The sequence below is a fragment of the Panthera pardus genome, unplaced genomic scaffold, assembly GCF_024362965.1.
Source record: "Panthera pardus isolate Hobbes unplaced genomic scaffold, ASM2436296v1 HiC_scaffold_24, whole genome shotgun sequence".
In the NCBI taxonomy this organism is placed as follows: domain Eukaryota; kingdom Metazoa; phylum Chordata; class Mammalia; order Carnivora; family Felidae; genus Panthera; species Panthera pardus.
In genome coordinates, this window is record NW_026526810.1 from 5,840,590 (window position 1) to 5,864,924 (window position 24,335).

General features: G+C 39.6%; 1 protein-coding gene and 1 pseudogene across 6 annotated transcripts in view; both read left to right on the plus strand.

The window, feature by feature from the left end:
* The window catches only part of MCTP2 (multiple C2 and transmembrane domain containing 2), a 237,312-nt gene that overhangs the window by 179,135 nt on the left and 33,842 nt on the right, over positions 1–24,335 (plus strand). For 5 of the 6 annotated variants that reach the window (XM_019460153.2, XM_019460150.2, XM_019460151.2 and 2 more), the window contains one exon: positions 22,185–22,307. In XM_019460153.2, coding sequence (XP_019315698.2) covers positions 22,185–22,307 — 123 coding nt within the window. Of the gene's footprint in view, positions 1–2,739; positions 5,014–22,184; positions 22,308–24,335 lie in introns of those variants that run through there. The other variant, XM_019460154.2, reaches the window with a different exon arrangement.
* LOC109273284 (60S ribosomal protein L7-like) lies at positions 2,878–16,112 on the plus strand (annotated as a pseudogene).

The following is a 24,335-nucleotide window of genomic DNA, read 5'->3' on the forward strand; positions in this document are numbered from 1 at the left end:
CAGCTCCATTATGACTTGCTCTTTAAATGCTTTGCATTCCATTTCTGGTGTTTACGTTGTGAAAATGACAGCATATCTGTGTGCCTGGGGGGTGGGGCTGAAAAGAGTCTAAGGCTTCACCTTGATTTTTGATCAGATTTGTTTTCATAATCTTTTCTCCATGCCGTGAGGCCCAGTGTGGCATCTTGGATTTGGGTTATTTCGGTTCAAGACCCGGAGGACAGTGGACTTAAGCGTTTCCTCTGTGCCGTCCCTCCCCAACACACACACACACACACACACACACACACACCCATGCTGAAATGTTTATCCTGAATTAGGCATTTACAAGACTGACCCACCCGGAGGACCTGATAACTTTGTCCAGACCATCACTGTAAATTTCAAATGTTGTGCAAACACGTTCTTAAAAAGCTCCCTTCTGCCTTAGAGAATGCTTCTGAAATCCTGCGTGTCCAGGAGCTGACAGAGTAATGTTATCAGACCCTGTATCTCTTACGTTGCTTGGATTATAACTCAGTATTTTCTAAATGCCGCTGCAAAGCTTCAAGGAAGGTTTTCCAGTTCTTCTGTGACAGGAGTTTAGGAAATATTGGGGATCTGTATGTTTGAGCCAGAATATTGAATCCTTAAATTGATAGTGTGCATTGCTGCAGGAGTGGGGAGGACATGCTTGCCTTTCGCCCTGAGCATTTTCTACCCTCTCTGCACGGTTGCATTGTTGCGAGGTAAGAATTCCTCTTAGATCAGTTCAAATCGCTAATATATGTGGCTTAGAGCCTGCAGTATAATATTTATGCAGCTTCCAAAAGAGACTTGGGAGGATTCCCTGTAATTCAAGATGGTAGTCTGAATGATGGGTGTAGGATTTTTTTTTTTTTTTTAAGAAATCCTTGTTTGTCCTGTGGGATTTTCACACTTTTCGCCTGACGGCACTGTATTTTACTCATACTGTATAAAGCTGTCAGTGTGTTCGTTATATGTGTCTCCTGAACACTCTGAGCAGATGACAAGAACAATGGCTGGAGGGGAAGAAACACATTTGAATCAACATCTTCAGAGCAGAATTGCTGTAGCGTCTCCTGTTCCCGCTCCTACGCGGACTGTCCCTCACACTTTGCCTTGTTGCACGTTCCCTCGCGCTGTTGGTAGATTACACCGAATGTTTCATCTGTATATAAAAATTAAAAATTCAAACAAAAATCTGGCCCACATAAGAACAGGCCCTTTGGGCATATGGTTCATTATGCAATATTCGTTTAATTACTAAAACACTTGGGATGGCTTTCCTGCCCTTACTTTCAACTTGCAAAGTTGGATCTCTTCTGTTGCACAGAAAATGTAGCACAGAATTCTGAAGGAGCAGAAAAAGGAAAAGCAAAAAAAAAAAAAAAAAGAGCCTTTGAAGAAATTACTGGAATTCACCAAAAGGAAGTAGGATTCTCAGGATGAAGCCAGTGGAAATAAGGATTTTTCTCTCTCTCCCCCCACACCCACCTCTCTCTTTGGTCTCTTTCTCCCTCCCATTAGGCCAGTTTTACTGTGGTTAGTTTATATAAATGCAAACAGGGCGGGAACACAAGACTCAGGATTCAGGTTTCAAGTACATTCCCTCTGAGGGACTCAAGTGTCTCCATGAAGCTGGCTAAGTTTTATTGGTTCGAAGGGGAGTACTCTGAAAGTGTGCCTTTAATTGATTTTTCAGGGCAAACAGGTGGTGATGGTTTAGACATGTCCTAGCCTCAGTGCCACTCCTAATTTGAGGCTGCACGTATAATAGCTTTATTAAAATATACAATCTCCTGGCTTTGCTTTTACCTGAACATCTGCCTCTTGGTCTTTAAAGGGCCTTTTAAAATATTTTCATTCTGTGCTTAAATGGATCACATCCTAGAAAGGCTGGAGGAAGTCTTTATTTTCTACTCATGGCATCAGACATTATTTTTGGTTTGAAATGAAAGGCGTTACAATGCAGGCAGCATCTTTGAATAGGATCGTTGTTGTTTTAGAAATTTTTGTGGTTGTCATTGTTGTGGGCACATTTGTTTACGTGATGTGACAGTGATTTGAACATAAGAGGCCAAAAACTGAATTTGTCAATCCTGGGTTTTGATTTGAACTTTTATTTTTGGTGAGCAAAAGATTGAGTGAGCAGCTGTGTGTGAGTGTATATGAGTGTGTGTGTGTGTGTGTGTGTGTGTGTGTGTGTGTGTGTACGTACTTAAATACCCCATCTTGGGTTTCTTCCTGGTTTATAGTGATGTCTCAGTGTTGTAGGAAAGCTCTTCAGATTCCGCCTGATCGAAATAAACGTGGGATTCCTAAAAGCATGTTTAAGGAAAGGAGGATCCAAACCCTGGCCTCATGTTTGTTTTTAGAGGCAAGGATGTGTGGCCCGCATATAAGCAGTTCTCTTTTTGATGAAGCAAATAGATAGTTTATCCAAGTAATGGGAGACCATCTAAGGCATGCTCGATAGGATTCCTAAAGGAATTGCTCTTTGCTGTAAATAGCATCTCTCTGTCATCACTATTGGAGGGTTCCTGAAGGAAAGCACCTTAGTCTGGTTTAAGCACATTGAATATGTACAGAGCTATTGCAGACTTCATGTGAACGGGTTGCAAGCCTACTTCTTTTAGTGCCAGAAATAAAGCTACAAGCAGAGTAACTTAATACAGTGAACTGTTTTACTTGATCACTGCACTAATGCTAATTAGATACACTTGCTTTATTACCCAGAGCGATTTCTTCTGTATTCATTCTGATCTAATCTTTCTGTGAACATGAAGGAGTCAGTCGCAAGTGTGAAGTTTAAGCTTTCAGTCGCCACTGTGGCCTGATGTTCATGTGACCAAAGTCAGAGAACACTTTTCGAGAATGCTTTGTCCACGTGGAGGACAGTTCGAGCCCCAGTGGATTTCTACCACGGAGGGTGCCCACAGTGCCAACGGTTACACATCTGAAAGAAGTGAGATACTTATCTGTATTAATGGGATTTTTCCTTGACCCCTTCCAGATACCCAGCTTTATGGGGAATAAATAAATGTGTGAGGATTTGTCCTCCCTTCCTTTAATCAGAGCAGAGAATTTGCCGATGGCTTTGAAAGATACATTTACCGAGATCAGACGGTCTGTGGCTCCATTACCAGTTTCTGCGAAAACTCGTGATGAGACATTTATTATCTGGTTGTAGACCTGAAATGATAATCCTTCCAGGAGGTAAAAGCTGATAGTTGGAGCCCATTAGTTGCTTTCTTTCATTTAGTTCCGAGCGTTTCTACTTTGTGAACTAGTTGTTCTGCCTTTATGCGTAATGTGGGACTTTTATTTTGTTTTATTTATTTATTTTGAGAGAGAGAGAGAGAATGAGCAGGGGAGGGGCAGAGACAGAGGGAGAGAGAGAATCCCAAGCAGGCTCCGTGCCGTCAGTACAGAACTCGACGAGGGGCTCGAGCTCACGAGCCCTGAGATCCTGACCTGAACTGAAATCAAGAGTTAGATGCTTAATTGACTGAGCCACCCAGGCACCTCAGATGGGGGCTTTTATTGGGCCATGGGCGATCGTTGGACTTCGTCCCATTTATATAATGTCACCAAGAAATGGAAAGTATACAGTGGCCAGTAGCCTGATACAAACATGAAAGTGATGGGATTTTAATAAACGCTTTGTACTTAAAGGAGGGAAAAGATCATGCGTTTAGTATTGAGCTTATGTAAATACAAGTTAGAAGCATTCTTTTCTGTTTTTAGAAAGTCGCAAGGTATGTTCAGAAGGGGAAAATAAGTTAACAAAACCTGCATGTCTGGAAGAATACAGTGTAAAAGTCTCCAGCCTATAGTTAATTTTAAGATTATATGGACTTATGTATAGACTTCTTCTAAAATCAGAATGGAATTAGCTATATCTGTAGAAACATCCGCATTTTCCTTTTACACAGAAAAGTGTTCTTGTGAAATCGGAAGTTTGAAAATTACATAAATTGTTTACTCCAGCTGTCACGGAAGATACTAAAAGTAGGAAACACCTAATTCAGGTGTCTTTCTGCAAAAGTACTGGGAGAAGACTCCCCGCACAAAACCAGAACTAGCTGGCAGAGTTTTGTCCTTAAGGGATAAGGCAAGAGGCCCAGTTTGACTTTTTGCCCCCAGTGAATGGACCAGACGACTATGTCATGTAGAAACGGTCAAAGACAATGCCAAATGAACACCAGGAATGGCATATTTTGATGCTCCAGAGAACAAATGGTTAATGAGTCTTGATTTCGTAAACTTTTCCTCTCTCTGTATATGGCATGATGTAGAGGTGCAGGTAAGTAGAAACTTTTTACTGGAGGACAAGGGAGAAAAGTGAGGGTCGGGCCAGCGAAGGGCATTTCAGTTTGGAGCCCAAGCCAAGTTGACGTTTGCCAAAGCCTTTCTTCCATGATGGGTGCCTCTGTTCCCTTTACCTCTTTCTAGGTGGAGACTGGACCAGGAGGAACACATCCCTTTCTAGACCCTGGTTCCTACCAAAAGTGTAGAATTCACTTTCTGGCCAGTCTACACAGCCCTTCCCAGCTTCCCTAGAGAAATCCTTTCACATGATACCACTTGACTAGTTTTCTGTTGCTCGTCTAACAAATTCCCATACATGAAGTGGCATTAGACAGCACAGATTTATTATCTTACAGTTCTGGAGGACAGGAGTCTACCCCAGATCTCACTGGATCTAAAATCAAGATGTTAGAAGGGCTGTGTTCTATTCTGGTGGCTCTAAGGGAGAATCTATTTGCTTTCCTTTTCCAACTTATAGAGGCTGTCCAAGTTCCCTGGCTCATGATCCCCTCTCCATCTTCGCATTCTAGCAAAGGCACGTTGTTGAGTCCTCACATGGTGTCACTCTGACCTTGCTGTGCTCTCACATCTTTTCCTTTCTTCTTCTGTCTCTGCCCTCCACCTTGAAGGACTAACCCTCGTGATTACATTCGACTCCACCAGGTAATCCATGATGAACTCCCAAAGTGAACGTTAGAGGATTAGCAGCCCTAACTCCATCTGTAACCTCAGTTTCCCCCTGAACTGTAACATATTCATTTTTCTGCCTACCCCAGCTAGGCCCTTCATCGCCCAATTGTGGCGTTTCGTTCATGTTGCATTCTGATGAATGAAGATTTATGAAACGCGCATTGGCCCCTTGCATAAGTTCATAGGAAGTAATCCAGTGAGGCGTTCATTTGGGAGGAGGGAAGAGGTCACAGACCGTGGACATTTCAGTCAAGAGTGGCTGGGAGAACTGCAATTACAAATATACCAAAGTCACATGTTATCGGCAACGTGGAAAGATTTCTGGTATTTGGTCAGCTCGGTGGGCTTCTCTCATGGCGGCTGGTATATGGAGGGCTTTATGCCTAGGAGGAAGCAGTGTGCCTGCTCACAGAGCGGATCTTGGGTGTGAGAACCCCAACAAGGAGAGGAATAGGTGGGGCTAGTTTCAGAGGCCAATTAAAAGGGGTGAGGAGACCAGGAATGAGTCCAAGGGTTGTCCAGGACTCAGAAATAATTCCTGGTGAGTGGAGGAGTATAACTGGGCATCAAATGTGTGGTGTTTCCCCATGCAACTCCCCACAGTTCATCCAAATCCAAACCATGTTTAAAGAACCTACAACAGCCTGCGTGCTCTTTAAAACACCCCTGAGCATCCCAGACAGAGGTGATCTTGTTCTTTCTCCTGGGCTATTGCATTTCCTTCCTGAATTTTTTTCTTCGGTTTCTCACTGCATTACTCCGTTCCCATGAGTAAGAGCGCTTTGCTGCCAAAATTATCTAGTTGAATATCTGATCCTGGTTTTTTTTTTTTGGTGTGTGTTTCGTTTACAATCACATCTTCAACTTGTTACTGTGACCTGCGGGTCTTTCCACTAACTGACCCCCGATTAGCACTCCAACCTTCTCTCCAGTCTCGTTTCTCTATGATCCATCCCAATGAGTTGTCTTACCATCTTTAAAGATGTGAAGCCTTTATTGATTGATTGATTGATTGATTGATTGATTTTTACCTCTGTTGTGTCTTTTGCTCGCGCTATCCTTCTCTTACTAAAGAGAAGGTTAGTTGAAACAAAGCACTGCCACTCTCTAGCATTGGGCAAACACAAAGAAATAACTTACTAAATAGCTTATCTTTGAGCCAGTGAATGGCCTGCGTGCTTTTCTAGAGAAATAATTAGTGACATTGAGGCCAACCAACCCTATCTTCCAAGTGGCTTTCTTCATGCTTTTATTACTGTCCCTTGACTTGGGTTCAGTCATTCATCTGCTTTAAGAATCATGGCAGTGATGATGCCTCCTCCCTTCTGTCATTGCATTGAGTCCTTCCAACAATGCTTGGGGAAGATATTACTGTTCTCATTTTACAGATGAAAAAAAGGCTATGTAGCATTTCCACGAGCTGCGAGTATCCGCTGCGAGGATAGAACCACGATTTAGAGCCAATCAAAATGAATACGTCCTAAGCACCATTAAATACATGCTTCATGTTAAAAAATGTAATTGCCTCACCACTGTTGGAGATGACACAACAGGAAAGCGTGTAGCATAGTAGTTAAGGGCACTCAGCTCCACAGTCAAACTCACTACAAATCAAATTGTTAATAATTTTATTTTCTCATTTAAAATGTTCTTTTGATGACTATGCAATCGTATATAATGATGTGCTCTGCTATTTTTATTTACAACCATATGTGAATAAGATACCATGAGAAACTCTAATTTCGGTGTGTGTGTGTGTGTGTGTGTGTGTGTGTGTGTGTGTATGTATGCATGCAGAGATAGTTTATACTGGTAGATGCTGGATGATGGAAACTGTCATTTTGTTCCTGTTTTCTTTTTTCTTTTTTTTTTAAATAATAGCAAGTGCCCCGTACATACATAATAAACACTCCATGAAGGTTCGTTGAATGGATGTTTGAATTGATTTCAGTTCCTCAGTTTTCATTGATTTGGAACCCATGGTATATTTGACTGCCTTGACTTTCTGGGCATTGATGTAGATGGAAATAAACCTCTAATCAGAACTTTCTCCTGCTCACCCTTTTCAAGCCACACACAAATGTTCACATGCTGGGGGGGTGCGGGGTATTGCAGCGGGGGAATATTTGTAATTCATGTATCTGGAGTATCTCAGGTTCTGTTCTCTTGAACTTGTATAAAGCCATAGTTTAGATTCTGATTTAGGGCTTCCTGGTCTACCTTCCAGACCACTACAAGCAGCCTTGTGTTGTGACATCATCCAACTGCAGTGTTGGGTAACAAGTTGTTGAAATGCAAAGGATACAGTTAGACTTTTAATGCTCATCTTGACTGTAGTTTCAGTTCAATAAATCTTTGAGTATCTATTACATACAAGACACTGTCCTATGTTTTATGTAATTTATGCAAATTATATATGCTTCAGGATTTCAAAGAGTAAAACTTGAACAAAATGACCATGATGCCAGGCAAATGTATTTTGAACCAGTTATAAGGTATCATGAAACACCAAGTAACATAATGGCTTATCCCAGTCAGGGGAACCAATGAGAAAGAAAAAAATAAAATTAAATTAAAAAAAGAACATTCCTAGAGGCACTTAGACTGAGAGGAACTGAGAAATAAAACATAAGCAGTTTTTAAGAAAGGTAAATTTTTGTGTGCCTAGAATTTAGAAAATATGGTAGGAGAGAGTCAGTAAAAACAATAGATGTACGTTTGGGCCATATTTGGATTTGATCCCCTTGGATCTCATATTAATAGTTGTAGACTCTGTCTCTAGAGAGCAGGCAGACACAAAAGGCTTTGAGCAGGAGTGCACCATGATGAGAACTAAGCTTTGGGTTATTACTTTGGCCTTGATGTGAAAAGTTAGGAAATAGAGAAAAGTATTATGATAATACATGCATTTGAAGTTTATTAGAGTAATCTGGGCCAGAGATTGTAAACTTGCAAACAACAGGGGCCATATTTGGTTCAGTGTGTGTGTGTGTGTGTGTGTGTGTGTGTGTGTGTGTGTGTGTTTTAGTTATTTGGTTTCTGTCTTTTCTCCTTTTCTTCTTTATTTTTAAATAAATTTTGTAAATGTTTATTTTTGAGAGAGAGAGAGAGACAGAGCATGAGCAGGGGAGGAACAGAGAGAGAGGGAGACACAGATCTGAAGCGGGCTCTGAGCTGTCAGCAGAGAGCCTGATGTAGGGGTTTAAACCACAAACCGTGAGATCATGACGTGAGCCTTAACTGGACGCTTAACCAACTGAGGCACCCAGGCACCCCTCTTTTCTTCTTTATTCCCCACCCTGGACTTCCTTACTTTCCAGATCAGTTCTTTGTCCGTATCATTTGTAAACCAATATATGGCTGCTTGGGAGCCCTCAATTGCATGGCCTTTGAAAGCATTCTTAAGTCAGTGCAAAATCATACCCATTGTGTCTAGTGGTATGTTACCTGCCATAAAAAAAATTAATGTAAAATATAGTGTATATATAAGGGAGTTTATAAAACTATGCATATGTGCGTACAAGTTAAGGAATAACCATTAAGAAATACTTGTGTGCCTATCACCCAACTTGAAAATTAAAAATCCCCATTATTTTCGAAGCCTTTTTCCTTTTGCCTCTTTGTGATTGAATCCTTCTTCATTCCTCTTCCCCAGAAGTAATGGTGACACTGAATATTGTGTCATTCTCTCACTGTCCATTGTAGTTTCGCCAACTTTGTGTCTGTCTCTGAACAGAGTAATTCAATTTTGTCTGTTTTTTGGAGAGTGGATAAAAGCAATCACAATACTTTAATGCCTTACTCTGCGGGTTGCAAATTCACTCAAAATAGTATTTTTGACGTTCATCCGTGTGGCTTATCTTCATTCTGTACATTTAACTTTACAAGTAAATTATTTGATTCATCCATTCTACTTTAGATAGACATTGGATTGATTCCGCGTTTGTTGTTTTGTTTTATTTTTTTTTTTTAATTTTTGTTTTTGGCTGTTATGAAGAGTGTTCTTGATAATATTGATACGTGTTTCATCTGGGGGGCACGTGCAGTTTAGCGTCATGACTCCTAATGTGTGGTGCCGGGACATCAGCGTCAGCATCACCTAGGAACTTGGTAGAAATGTAATTTCCCCGTCCCCACCCATTGCCTTCAGTTGATGAGACCCAGCAATCTTGTTTAAAGCAGCCAGCCCCCTGGTATTCCCGATGCACACCAAAGTTTGAAACCCATTCCCCCCAAATTTATACCTAGGACTAGAGTTACTTGGTTACCTGATCATTCTCTTTAGTTAATGCCAACCATTTCCCAAGTGACTGAGCCATCAGGCATCAAATGAAAGTTAATCATTGCTCTGCGTCTTGGAAAACTCTTGGGATTAGCTGGCTTTTTCAATTTTGTCCATCTGACATGTGAGGCGGTACCTTGGAGTGGTTTGAATTTGCACTTGCCTCATTACAGAGGAGATTCAATGCGCGGGGGCCTTTATGTGCCTCTTGTTCTTCTTTATGTAACCCCTACCTTTTTATTGAAAAAAAATTCTTACGTTTCATGTCAGATGTCTCAATAATTTTTCCTGTGGTCTGTGCATTTTGTGTCATTGTTGAGGAACCATTCCCGGGCCCACGGTCATAAAGATATCCTTTACATTTTCTGTGGCTTTGCTTTTTATACTAAAAATTTAAAGCTCCTTTTGATTCGATTTCATCATTGTGCTCTGGCTCTCCAGGTAATCGGTCTCGTACCAGTTCTTGAATCTTCTGCTCTTTCCCAGGGGCCTGCAGTTTTCACAAGGTCATGGATCAAGTTGTGCTGTCCCATTGGTCTCTTGTCTACACCTCTATCAATGTTATACCAATATTTGGCTTTAGCGTGGTTCCAATTTGTTTTATCTTTTCAGGAATGACTTGGCTGTTCTTGGCTTTTTGCTTTTCCACGTCAGAGTTGGAATTGGTGTGTTGTATTCCACAAAACCAGGGCAAGACAAAACCAATATTGAAAATGAGGCAGACTCAGAATTAGTGAGTGAACTGTCAAAATCGAGACATTGAAAAATTACAGCAAAACGAAGCCAAATGAATTGGAAATATAAATAAGAACAAAATCAATGCAGTAGAGTACGTGTGTAAAATAGAACGGAAAATAAAGTGGAAAGTGGTCTCTTCGAAAAACTAGTAAGATTGACTATTCTCTTCTGAGAGTTTTCAGTGGACAGGGTAAAGGCACGCGTATCAGGTATTAAAAGGGGAAATTACCCAGATAAGGCGGAGATTGAACATAAAAGGATATTATGAAAGCTTATGCTTAAAATGTTAAAAAATGTATGAAATAGGTAAAACTTGTAGAAAGGTGTCTCAAAGTGACTGAAACAGTATGGGAAATTTAATGGCCCTAAACCCATCATATAATTGAATCAGTAACTTAGTATCTGTCCAGAAAATAAAACATAAGGCCCAGATAACGTTAGAAGAAATTTTACCAAATATTCAAGGAACATATAAAACAAATCTTATATAAAGTCTTTCCAGTTATCTTCTGGCTATTATCGTCTTCTTCTTCTTCTTCTTTTTCTTTTTAAGTCAGTTGTCAGTTTAATTTTTATTCATGGAGAGGAAATACTTTTCTTCTTCTTTTTTCCTTTTTCTCTCCCCAGTGTCTGCCTTCCGACCTTTATTTTGGTCATTAGTTATGTGCCTGCACGTGGTTTTCTTTCTTTTCATCGTATTTGAGTTTCTTTAAATCTGTAACTTCACATCTTTGGTAAATTTGGGGAAATTCTCATCCAGTGTCATTTATAGCTTTTGCTCTATTCTCTCTTTCCTCTGTCTTCCTGGATTCCAAATTTTTATGTGTAGATTAAACTTTTCTCAGTGTGCCATATAGCTTTTTTTTTCTGTTTTATTTTCTTAGTGTATTTATCTCTGCATAAAGTATAGATATTTTTACACAAATACACCAAATCATGAATCTTCTCTTTTCTGTTATGCTAGTAAATTATTTCATGAGCTCTTCATTTTACTCACCCCTTTAAAAAAAATGTCTAGCTTTCCATTAGATCTTATTCTAGATATACCAGTTCTCTGCTGATATTCTCCATGCTTTTATCCATTTTCATATATATACATATATATATGTATATATATGCATATATACATATATATATACGTATATATATAAATCATAACTGCTTTAAAATTCATATCTGGTGACTCTAACATCGAAATCATCTGCTTGTTCTGGTAGTCTTTTTTTCTCTTGATTGTTGGTCATTCTTTTTTATCCTAACTATGGCGAGTTATTTTTATTAAATGCTGGATAAGATTTATTAGAGTGTCATAGGGGATATGGACTGTGTTATCTTCCAGCAGAGAGGATATAGAGGAGGTGGGAAGAGTTGAACAAGTCCCTGTGATACAGTCAAGGCTGAAACGATCCAAGGAAGGATTTCAAACGTTTTGAGGATTTGGCTATTTCTAGTTTACCCCTGTACTTAGTGCATAGCCCTTCAGGTGTCTTAATAAAAGCATGATGCTTTTCTCTTGTCTCTCAAGTCTTAGCTGTCATAGTTTCTATGCACTCCAATTTTTAGCACCCTAGATTATTACATTAGAAACGAGCTCTATGCTGCTAATCTGTGCCCCATCACCATTTCGTCGCACATAGTGAATTGGTCCTAAATTGCGAATTGGCAAAAGAAAACAAAAAAAAATCCCTGAAGGAGGTAAAGGGGAGCAACCTAAGCTTCGCCTCATTGCATCTGTCTTCGATTCTTTTTTCTATAAGTTTTAAGATTTATTTTGAGAGGGAGGGGAGGGCAGAAAGAGAGGGTGAGAGGATTCCAAGCAGGCTCCTTGCTGTCAGCACAAAGCCCGACACGGGGCTCGATCCCATGAACCGTGAGATCACGACCTGAGCCTGAATGAAGAGTCGGATGCTCCACCGACTGAGCCACGCAGGCATTTTGTTTGCTTTTGTGTGGGTTTTGTTTCCTGTGGGAAGATTGAGGTGCAAAGCTTCAGCTTCATACCGCAAAGTTCAAGTTTATGTTTCTACTTCACACACCGGCTTAACACAAGAGTGTCTTAGAATTCCTTGAATCAAACCGTACCTCTCCCAATTTACGGGTTCTACTGACCCCTATTTTAGTTCTAGATTGCCTCATTACGCACAAATTAGCGTGTTTTTTTGTAAGTCCACGTCTATGGAGGTTCGTGTACACATTTGTCATTGCTCTGAGCACATACATGCTTGCATTCAGCCTTTAGACCAGGGACAATTTTCCGTCTCTTTGAAATCTTCTTATGCGTACTTTCATGAAGGTCTTTTGGTGATAAGAACTGATGGCTTTTGTGTTTCCGAAGTGTCTTTGTTTTACTCTTAAGGCAATTTGTTAGATTCAGTATTCCAAATGGAAAGGTGGAGATTGTATATATTCCATTTTCTTGCTTTTCTTGTTGCACTGAGAGGTGAAGTTACTCAAATTGCTTTTTTCTTTACAACTGAGCCATCTTTTCTCTTTAGCTGCTTTAAAGTGTTTCTTTTTTGTTCCCAGGTGTTTTTTGTTTTTTTTCTTCAGTTCTATGGCATTTTGTACGTATGTATTTATTTACTCGGGGGTAAATAAATTTATTCACTTGGGGGTGAGGGGGAGAGTGAGCAGGAGAGAGGAAGAGAGCGAGGGAGAGAGAAAACCTTAAGCCAGACTTGGAGCCTAACACAGAGCTCCTATCTCCTGACTGTGAGATCATGCCCCGAGCCAAAATCAAGAGGCGGATGCTTAACCAACTGAGCCACCCAGATACCCCTCTAGTATGGCGTTTTGTTTTTTTTTTTAATTTTTTTTAACGTTTTTTCAATTTATTTTTGAGACAGAGAGAGACAGAGCATGAACGGGGGAGGGTCAGAGAGAGAGGGAGACACAGAATCCGAAACAGGCTCCAGGCTCTGAGCCGTCAGCACAGAGCCTGACGTGGGGCTCGAACCCACAGACAGTGAGATCGTGACCTGAGCCGAAGTCGGATGCTCAACCGACTGAGCCACCCAGGCGCCCCTAGTATGGCGTTTTTAGGCCTAAATTCCTTATTTATCCTGGTAAGGATTTTTTTTTTTTTTTTTTTTTTTTTTTTTTTTACTTCCTATATGGGTCTCTTTCAACCATTTTGGAAAACTCTCATTTTATCTTCATATATGACCTCTTCCTCTTTCTTTCATTAATCCCCTGCCCCCACCCTGACCGTCTTCTCATCTTTATCATCCGTGTCTCTTCACTTCTCTTGGATATCCGTATCTTTGCCTCTCTCGTCTACATCCTGAAGTAATTTCCTTGCAGTCATTTCTCTGTTCACCGATTTTCTCTGCAGCTGCTTCTCGTCTGTGAATCACTATACCCCTCGTGTTGAAGTTGCATCCTTATTGCTTTCTGTTGCTCCTCACCAATCATCCAGCTCAGGCTCCAGGGTCCACCTTTGAAATAATTTCCTTTCCTTCTCTACCTTCATTGTACTCAGTGCAACACCTTAGGTGAGCACGGCTATGGAGAGGCGCGTTTAGGGCCTCTTGACGCATGTATTGCATTTCTGTAATCCACCCTTCTTTCCCCTCTTCTAGATGCTAGCACCGTCCTCAAGCTCTAATACGTCCTCCGCGTCCTCTCTCAGATCATGACTGTGGTTGGTACAGGTGCCCTTCCGCTCACAGCCCCCCAACGGCTCAGCTTCTCCCTTCGAATAGACATCAGAGACCTTACAGCTGTGGTCCCAGCCCCTCAGGACTGACTCCCGTGCCTCTCCCGGTTCTTCACTTCTTTTCTAGAGGTCTTACTCATGCTGCTTCAGCCACAGAGGCACTGCCTATTCCTTGCGCGTACCCGTTGTGCTCCCACTTTTGGACCTTTGGATCCACTCTTCCTTCTGACCAGAAACCCTGCTCACCCGGATTTCCATACTTCCTCCAAGGGCTCTGCTCATATGTTGCCCTCTTGGCAAGGCCTTCCCTGGCCACCCCCACTTATAACTGCACCCCCAGCCCTGTTGCCTGGTATTCCCTTCTTTTCATTCCTGTTCGTTGTGTTGTGTTTTTTTTCCCCCACATAGCAGTTTTTATCGATATTTAATATATACTTGGCTGATTTTATCTGTCTCATCCTTCATCCCCAAATACAATGTGAGTTCTGTCGAGGCTGTTTTGTTATTGCTGGTGTTATTGTTAGGAGCGGTGGTTGGTTTGCTGGTGTCCTTCACTCTTGCTTCAAAGTCAGCATGGTTCGGCTCTTTTCCGGCTGGAACCGTAGAGGGTGCAGAAGAAAAGTAAAAGAAGGCTCCCGCTGTGCCAGAAACCCGTAAGGAAAAGCAAAAGTATTTTGCAGAGTTGAAGGTCAGGCATCTGGGGAAGAAGTTTTCCCAAAAGGTGCTTCGAAAGGCAAGGAAGAAGCTTACTCACGAAAAAGCTAAGCATCACTTAGCTAAGTAGTATAGGCAGAGGTACAGCACTGAGATTTGCATAGCTAGTATGGCAAGAAGACCTGGAAACTTCCGCATACCTGTAGAACCCAAATTGGCATTTGTCATCAGGATTAGAGGAGTCGATGGCGTGATCCCAAAGGTTCAAGGACCGTGGGACCATGTATACCATGGGGGTACCCAAACCTGCAGTCGGTGGACAAATTGACCTACAAGCATGGTTATGGCAAAACCCACCAGAAGCAAATTGCCTGGACAGGTAACACATTGATTGCTTGATCTCTTGGTAAATATGGCAGCATCTACACGGCAGATCTGATTCACAAGCTCTGTACTGTTGGAGAAATGTTTCCAAGGAGCAAACAACTTCTGATGGCCCTTGAAATTATCTTCTCCATGAGGGAGCAGGAAGAAAAAAAGCTCACCCATTTTGTCGAAGGTGGAGATGGTGGCAACAGGGAAGACGAGATCGACAAGCTTATTAGAAGGATGAACCAAGGTATCTCTGCCGATTAGTTGGGTGATCTGGTCAGTTAATACACGCCTACTTTCACACTGAAAAAAAAATTAAAATAAACCAACAGAGTTCACAGTAAGTGTTCAACAAATGTTTCATGAAGGGACAGCGAGCAATGAGTTTATACATGAAGTAAAGCAGTGACAGGAAATGGGGTTAAGATATGGTGCTCTGGGATGGGTTGAGGAGGAGACACTTCAGAGGTGAGGAAATGCTCAAGGAGTAGCTCTCAAAATGAGAGCTTTAGAGCTTTTTCTCAAAAGCAAAATCCCGAACACCATTTCACGTGTTGGGGTCTGCAAATAGTGTACTGTGATTGGGGATCTAGAAGTTGTGGTGGATATTGGCTTAGGGTTGACAGTCCAGTAGGAGCCAGTTAAAGGAAGTTCTTAAACCTTAAATTACGATGTCTAAGTGTCATCACGTAGGCCAGGAAGCTATAACCAATTTTCATCAGGTTCATGGGCATGAGAAGACCTGGAGGTGTTTGTTGGTGTATACTATTGTTTTGCTTTATGATAGTGGGACGTGTGACACTTTTTTTCTCTTTTAACCACAATAAAGGCATTTGCACTTTCTCGAGAAGGAGTTGCTTACTGATTTGTTTAGAGCAGTGAATGTATACTTGGTCAAATTAAAAACAGATTCTTGTATTATTTCCCTTTTGTTTAACCTTGCAGTTCTTTGGAAGAGAAGTAGCATAGCTTTGTTTCATCTTTACCCAGTACCTTTATTCTAAAATAACGTGAATGAGAATCTCTTCCCCCGAGTATGCCCTGTGCTTACAGGATGGTTATTCATGAAGACTGTATGATTATTTCAGGAGACACTGGTTTTCCATGTCTAGATTTAATGTGTATTGTAACCTATGAACCGATTCTCACAATATTGGGGAAGACATGCATGTGCATTTTAAAAAAATTTTTCTAATTGTTTTTGATCATAAGGCAAGGACCACTCCAGTGGTTTTCGCCGGAAGCTAATCCCCTCTTCGGTATTTTGCAGATAAAACACCTTCCAACTCCCTTGAGTACTCAGTCAAAGTTATTGAACTTTGAAACAGTAGTACCTTAGCCAAAAGGAATCAACTTGCCCTTCCTTCATGCATCTTGGGATATTGCTTCTCAACATGACTTTAACTGAGTGGTCTAGTACGTTCGTAGTTTGGGATAAAGATATTTGATGGCCATTGGATTGATTGATTGCTTTCACTTCCTAATGAAACCTGAGAAAAACGGAGCCCAATGGGGTCTGTAAAACTTTTTGTGATACGAGATAACATCCTTCTCATGTCATACCTAATCAAATTATACCTGGAAGATTTGTTCAAGTGTCTATGGCAGTATCTGTGATGAAGTTCTTCAGTCACAGCTAACTTGGAACCACAGGCATCACATATTTCTATCTTTAGCATTATCCTTAGCAAAACACGAAGTCTCTTTATGCATCACTTTTTTCTCGTCCGAGATTTGGCACGTATATATTTTTGTATCTGTTTTTGTGAAAATGATTACAAACAGATTTGGGGGCAAAAAGTGAAATCATGTTTGTAGCTAAAGGTTTAAGGTACTTTCTTAGAGTTGCTTTTTGGGGGAAGGCAAGACTGGGTCACCTTAGCATCCGCATTGTAGAATGCAGGGAGGAAACCCACTCTTATGTGGATCCTGAGAAACTTAACAGAAGACCATGGGGGAGGGGAAGGGGGAAAAAAAGTTAGAGAGGGAGGGAGGCAAACCATAAGAGATTCTTAAAAACTGAGAATAAACTGAGGGTTGATGGGGGGTGGGAGAGAGGGGAAAGTGGGTGATGGGCATTGAGGAAGGGCACCTGTTGGGATGAGCACTGGGTGTTGTATGGAAACCAATTTGACAATAAATTTCATATTAAAAAAAATTAAAAAAAAACTTAAATACTGTATTTTTTTAGATGGACAGTTTTCACTTTTACTATTTTTTATGTTTTCTGCTCATATTTACTAGTTATCATTCAGTGTATGAGTTTATTTTCCTTCACCTCACTGAGCATATTTTTAATAGGTGGTTTAAAGTTCTTGTCTTACAATTTTAACATATAATTCCCCTTGAACTTGGCATCTGGTGATCACCTCTTCCTTGAAAATGATTTACATTTTCCTGACTCTGTGTGTGTTGAGCCATTTTTAATTGTATCTTAGATGTTAGGAATGTTATGCAGTAAAGACCTTAGATTTTCTTAAATTCTTTCAAATAAGGTTGATTTTTTTTTTTTTTTTTTTTGCTGAGTTTATTTATTTATTTTGAGAGAGACAATTCCAAGCAAGCTCTGTACCATTAGTGGGGCTTGAACTCATGAACTGTGAAACCATGACCTGAGCCGAAATCGAGAGTCAGACGCTTAACTGACTGAGCCACCCAGATGCCCCCACATAAGGTTGATTTTATTTTTTAAGAAGACGTTTCACTTCATGAAGCTCTAACTGCCAATTCTGTCACACCTCCTGTGGGTGGTGGCTCTGATCCCAGTTAAGCCTGCTTTGAGTCTGCCCCACATCTATGGCCGAGACCTGTAGTAGAGTTCACGTACAGAATTTCGAGTTTTCATTTGCTTGTGCTCTCCTTCAGTCCACTTCTGTGCTCTCTGGTGGCCCTGATTGTCCCCAACTTCTTTCCATGTTTCCTCCCCTCAGAAAGAGGGCAAATTTTTCTTTTGAGTTTTAATCAGCTGGTATTATCACTTCGAGCACAGCTGTTCTTGAGGTAAAGGTGCAGAAACATTACAGATCTGGTTTCTTCTGCTAAGCTTTGAATTCCCCTGCAAATAACCTTGGGGCAAAGTCTCCTATCTACCTACCAACTATCAGAGTCTACTAATTATCTTTGGTCTTTTTTGCAAACTTGTTTTCAGGGTATTAGTATTATTATTATTTTGCTGAGAAGTGTGTATTTAAGAAATTAACTCTTCATCCCAGATGTAAGGAATATGCATTGATTTTTAAAATGTTTCTTTTCTTTTTGTAAAGTAAGCTCTACACTCAACGTGGGGCTTGAACTCACGACTCTGAGATCCAGAGTTGCATGTCCTACTGACTAAGCAACCAGGGGCCCCTTAAAAAGATTTCTAAAGGCACTAGTGTCTCACTCTGAAAGAGTTTTGAGCCCTCGGAATATTTAAGTGTGGCTCCATTTTTGTTGTAAAGCACTTTCCGGTATTACTTTACTTGATAGAGGCAAATCTTACAGCAAATGAGGTGTTTACCTAGCACAACAGCCCTCTAATAGTAGTTGATGTGCAAGTAATTTTGTTAAAGACATTTTATAAATAGCTTTATGATGAAGAAAAGAAACTAAAAATATGCTATTTCCTAATTTTTCCCAATAGTTTCATATCAGTCTCTTTTCACTTGAAGTTATATTTTGCAATATAAGAAAAACAATAAAATTCCACTTATCCAGTAGACGTTAAGAACTAGTAACCATTTAGCATACAGTTAAAACTCCCAATCCTGAAAGAACTTTAAGAACAAGGAAAGGGAAATAGGTAACAATTAGGAAAATCTGTGGCTTTCCCTAGTAATCATTCTACTATTTTTCTCTGCTTTTCTCTATGTTGTTCATATTAAAGCAAAACAAGACATGAAAGTAAAAGAAAGAAACCTTTAAAAAGAAACTGATAGGAATATGTAAATTATAAAACAGTAAATAAAGCTGCTAAAGCACACCAGATTAATAGACTAGAGAAAATCAACAAGATAAAAATACACATTGATTCAAAAATTGTTTTTAAAATTCTACACTTACTTGTTTTTAAGAAGTATAGAGATTTAGCACTAAGAGAATATCTAAGTAACACATAGATTGGAAGGCAAAAAAAAAAAAAAAATGCCATGATTTTCAGTGTATATGATTTTCCACATCAGGTCTCCATAAGGATAGACTTGAGATCTCCTGGGATGCCTGGATGGCGGGCTCAGTCAGTTAAGCCTCTGACTCTTGGTTTCAGCTCAGGTCATGATCTCACGGCTTTGTGGACTCGAGCCCCGTAACTGGCTCTGTGCTGGCAGTACAGAGCATTCTTGGGATTCTCTTTTTCCCTCTCTTTCTTCCCCTCCCCCACTTGCGCTGACTCTGCCTCTCTCAAAATAAATAAACAAACTTTAAAAAGAAAAGAAATCTCCTACAACTAATAAGAGGGGTCAGGAATAATGTGAACAACATATAAAAATCAGTACTCCAGTGCCCAAAAGTAACTAAAGTATATAAATTTAAAATGCCCCCATTCATAATAGTATCAAAAGTCTTAAGTTACTTAGCAAAATAATAAAAAAAACATATGCAAAGTCAGTATGATGAAAGTAATAAAATATTTTGAGATATTATATAAAAGTCATGAATATAAGGAGATATAATCCATATATTATGGATTATATCCTTATGATTCAGAAAACCAATATCAAGATATCACTTCTCTCCAAACAAACATAGATTCAAGGCTATCCCAATGAAACTGTCACCGAGAATTTTATGGACTGTTACAGGTTGACTCTAAAATACATGTGGAAGGGTAAAGTACGAAGAACTACCCAAGATAAATTTGAAAATGAGGTAATAGAGACTTGTTCATTCATATGTCATCTGGTTACTAAACTACAGTTAAAGATGTGGTCTTGTAAAATAGAAATATATATCAATGGACAGGATTATCGTGTACATAAGTAAACACTCTCCTATGGGAACTTGGTATGGAGCAGAAATGGCAATGAAAACAGTGAAAAAATAGGGATCGGTACCACAATCTGATTGTAAAAGTTGACTATAAGGGAAAAGTTCAAACTGGAAGCTTGTTTCCAATTATAAACCAAAAGATACTTGAGACAAAATAAGAAACACACACATACAATTGTCTTTTGGGAGAAAACATGATGAGATAACTTTATCATGTCAGAGTAGCATATGATTCCTTAAGTAGAACGTTGAACATGAAAGGTACAAAATCCAAGATTGCAGATGAATATGTTTGACTATATTAAAAAATAAAACTGCTGTTTCTACTTAAATTTTCAATGATAAGAGAGTATAATGGATAAATTACAAAACATTCATTTGAACAGGGTACCATATATTAGTTAAAATGAATATAGTGGATTTATACCTACACCATCAACAATCTATGAAACATGCTATTGAATAAAACATTTTAGAATGATCCGAACATTTTGATGTTGTTTATGTTATTTCTAATATAAACCTTCAATGTCCTTAGGCAAAGATTCACACCCATTTTTGGTTGGCTTCTGGGAATGAGAGGAATAGGTTGAGGGAGCAGGTGAAGATCGACAATGGGAAACAATTATCTGACATGTTTTACTTTAAAAAAAAAGGAAGAGTAATACATAAATTGGAAAGAAAAGTGACAGTACGTTGACAAGACTTCATGGGTGTGGGTGCATGGGGATTAGTTACATTACTCTATGTAAATTTTTTTCATTCTTAGAATATTTAGTAATATGACATGAAAAAATTATCCTAGGCATAAAGCATGGAGTATACCAAAATAATGGCATCAAAATAATCCTGTTGCCAGAACCTGAAAATAATATAAAAAGGTTAAATAGATAACACATGTAACACATGGGTATCTACGCAAAAACATCTTCAAGTGTTGGCAAATACCATACAAATGTACATTAAAGGACAATTACGGTCCAGTTAAAAAGAGGTTTCTTCCAGAAATACAAGTTTACTTCAATATTAGGAAATTATAAATATAATACACCGTGTTGAGGTTGTAAAATGAAAAGGAAAAAAACCTTCTTTGTTTTAAAAGATAGTAAACCCTCCTCCTTTCCTGATTTTAAAAATAATAAGAAATAAACCCTCGTTGAAATTGATGTAAGTATTCTTATTTCAAAAATATTTTCCTTTATCAAATGTTTTCATAAAGGATTCCTGAAATATTTTTAAAATATTAAGAGTAATAAGATGAATGACTGTATGTCAACTTTCTAGTTTAAAAATGATTTATTATATGTGTATTCGTAATGTGAAATGATTTATATAGCTCAGACTAAAGGTCAGCATCATGCTTGATGATAGAAAAATAGAAGCATTTTCATTAATTTCAGGAGTGAGACCATGATGTCCCTTTCAACAGTTTTATTTAAAATTGTTTAGTTAATAATAATAAAAGTAAGTACACATATTAGAAGGTTATAGATATTAGACAAGAGGAAACAGAAGCAGGTCATTTGTAGATTGTGTGACTATATTCTTAGAACTCCCACCCCCCCAAAAAAAATGAAATGAAAAGCTATTTGAAATAGTATGAAAATTTAGTCATGTTACTAATTTAAAAATTGGTACGTACAAATTATTAGCTTTTAAAGCAAATAATTATCTTCTTGAAACATAGAATACATGATTAAATTCAGAATAGCAACCAAAATATAAGAAGGAAATCTATAATATCTGCAAAAATAAAACTCTAGCATGGTAGAAAATGTTTTCAGTAATTAGTGAAACAATACTGCTTTGGGAGTGGAAGATTTAATACTTAAGATGCAATAATTTGCCTCTTCTAAGTTGATATGTTACGAGAGTGACTTTTTCTATGAAATGGTCACAAGCTCAGAGGCCGATAGAAACTGGGCAGGTGTAGCACAGTTCTAGCCCATCATTTCCTTGTGACCAGCCAGCCTCCAAATTAGAAAATTTCAAGATTTTTAACGAGACTTTGGCTATCTGAAGTTTTCATTTGGCATATTTGGATTTTTAAACATTGGCAGCCAGTTTCAAAAGTCATCACACTCTATAGTTCAAGTAAACCTTACTGTTGGCAAAATTTGGTCTGTGGCCGGACTCTGTGAGACCTTGGGTTTTTCCATACTGCTTTAATAATTCTGGTAAATCTAGGAGCAAAACACTGACTGTGGTTGACAGGGTCACGGGATTTCCAGGTATGGGGCTACTGTATTGTCCGTTTCGGAGTGCGACTGGCCAACTTATCTCTATACCTTCCTCATTTTACTTTCGGTTCTAAAACTGTGTTAATTGCGTGCGTGTGTGTGTGTGTGTGTGTGCACGCGCACACGCGTGTGTCCCTGTCTGTAACTGTTCTTCAAAGCTACCATGGACAGAGTGTGCTGGATTTAATTTCCTTAAGTCAATGAGAAGGACTTTAAAATGACTCCCATCCTGATTTTTCAAGCAGTGATTTTTGTCTTGTCCTCCAATCAGGTATTTTTGGTCGCCGTCTGGAATTTTGAACTGTACATGATCCCCCTGGCCTTATTACTCCTCTTCATCTACAATTTCATCATTCTCACAAAAGGGAAGACGGGCAGCATCCAGGACAGCCAGGTGAGCAGAGATTCCAGTAACTGTGACATTTGTCTAAGGAAAGATGTGTGAACGACAGCAAACCACCACCACCAAATCATGGCCCAAGTGCTCTTGGTTTGAGAGACGAGGAGAAACTTGGCACACACGTTCATGTTCTAGTGGAGGACTTTTATTGGGTGTAACCTAGAGCGTTCCTTCTAGGTTATTATGTTCCTGAGTCTTGACCTACCTTCTTAGCAGGAGGAGAGCCCCCGGGTGCTTGGTCATCGTTACCATGCTGGCCGCGGATTTCAATGTGTGCCCATCTGGTTCATTGCAAGGTTACTGTGAATTACCTTCCCATCCACTGAAAAGACGCCTTTGATGTCTCCTTGAGCTCCTTCAAGACACAGAAGGCACTTGGGAGGCTAACTCAGGCCTTTCCACCCTAACACCCTTTGCAGTTTTTGCCTCTGGCTGAAGCCTTCAGAGCTTTGCCAACTGCCGGGGAAATCAGAGGGCGAGTGGCCGTGGGCACCTCTATTTTGCGGTGCCCAGGTCTTATAAATCTCAAGCTTCCCATGGTGTTGAAGGGAGCATCCGCAAGGCCTCTTCTCAAAGACCTACCCCAGCGTCTGCTTGTCATACTTATTCTCTGACTCGGCTTCCCTTATTCCACGTATCCCAGCCCAAAGAATCTTTTCCTGCTCTGGGTTGGCAGGAACTTGTATTTATAGACTTGCTTCATGGTATTATCTTGGCATCCCAGATTCAAGAACCAAATTTTTAAAACAGAAATCTAAGAGGGACGCCTGGGTAGCTCATTCAGCTAAGCGTCCGACTTCGGCTCAGGCCATGATCTCACGGTCCATGAGTTCGAGCCCCACGTCAGGCTCTCTGCTGACAGCTCAGAACCATGACCTCGCTTCAGATTCCGTGTCCCCCTCTCTCTCTGCCCCATCCCCTGCTTTCACTCTGCCTCCCTCTTTCTCTCTCTCAAAAATAAACATTAAAAAAATAAACAGAAATCTAAGATTCTGAGACATGATAATAAAATATCTTCACATTGGGTTTTTCCACACTCAAAAGCTGACCAACTTCGCCCACTTTTCCTCACAATGCTATTATTTTTTTTAAATGTCTGAAATAATGGATATTAAAAGGATGTTTTGCTGTCATTTGGGATAGAAGGGAAGTAGAGAAAAGAGTGTTTAGGCAGGGAGCAGAAACATCAAGCAAATTCAGAATTCTATTCTGTTTGATATTTGATTGTTTAATGCAACAGCCACAGGCATATATCAATAATGAGGGGCCTAAAGATGCTAGAAAAAACTAATAAATAAATAGCTTTAAAGTACAGGATTGCTTAAGGACTAAGCTTCACAGAGGTGCAGATGAAGGGAATTTTCAGAGAAACATCTTTAGTAAAAAGTGCTGTCAACTAACATTTTTACAATTTCTTTTTTATTTAATTAAATTAAATAATTAATTTTTTAAGGTTTATTCATTTTTTATACTTCCAGAAGTGTTCTTTTTTTTAATTTACATCCAAGTTAGTTAGCATATAACACTTTTACAATTTCTGATCATATTTACTTTTCAGCTACATCTATGGTATGTGTGTTTTTAGCGTGTGTGTGTGTGTGTGTGTGTGTGTATGCAGAAATGTGTATGTATTCGTAGGCAGGTGTCTCTACACGCACATATGGGTACATAAGTATACATAAGTGCATGTGCATATAAATGTGTGTGTATATAAAATCTTTTTAATTTACAGAACATTTTCAAATTTGTTACCTATTTTTTTAAGTTTATTTTGAGAGAGAGAGAGTACGTGTGTGTGTGTGTGTGTGTGTGTGTGTGTGTGAGTGGGGAAGGGGAAGGGGAAGGCACGAGAAGGGAAGAGAGAATCCCAAGCATGTTCCGTGCTGTCAGCACAGAGCCCGACATGGGGCGCGACCTCACGAACCGTGGGATCATAACCTGAGCTGAAATCAAGAGTTGGACGCTTAACCGACCGCACCACCCAGGCCCTCCAAATTTGTTGCCTATTTGAATCGTGATAAC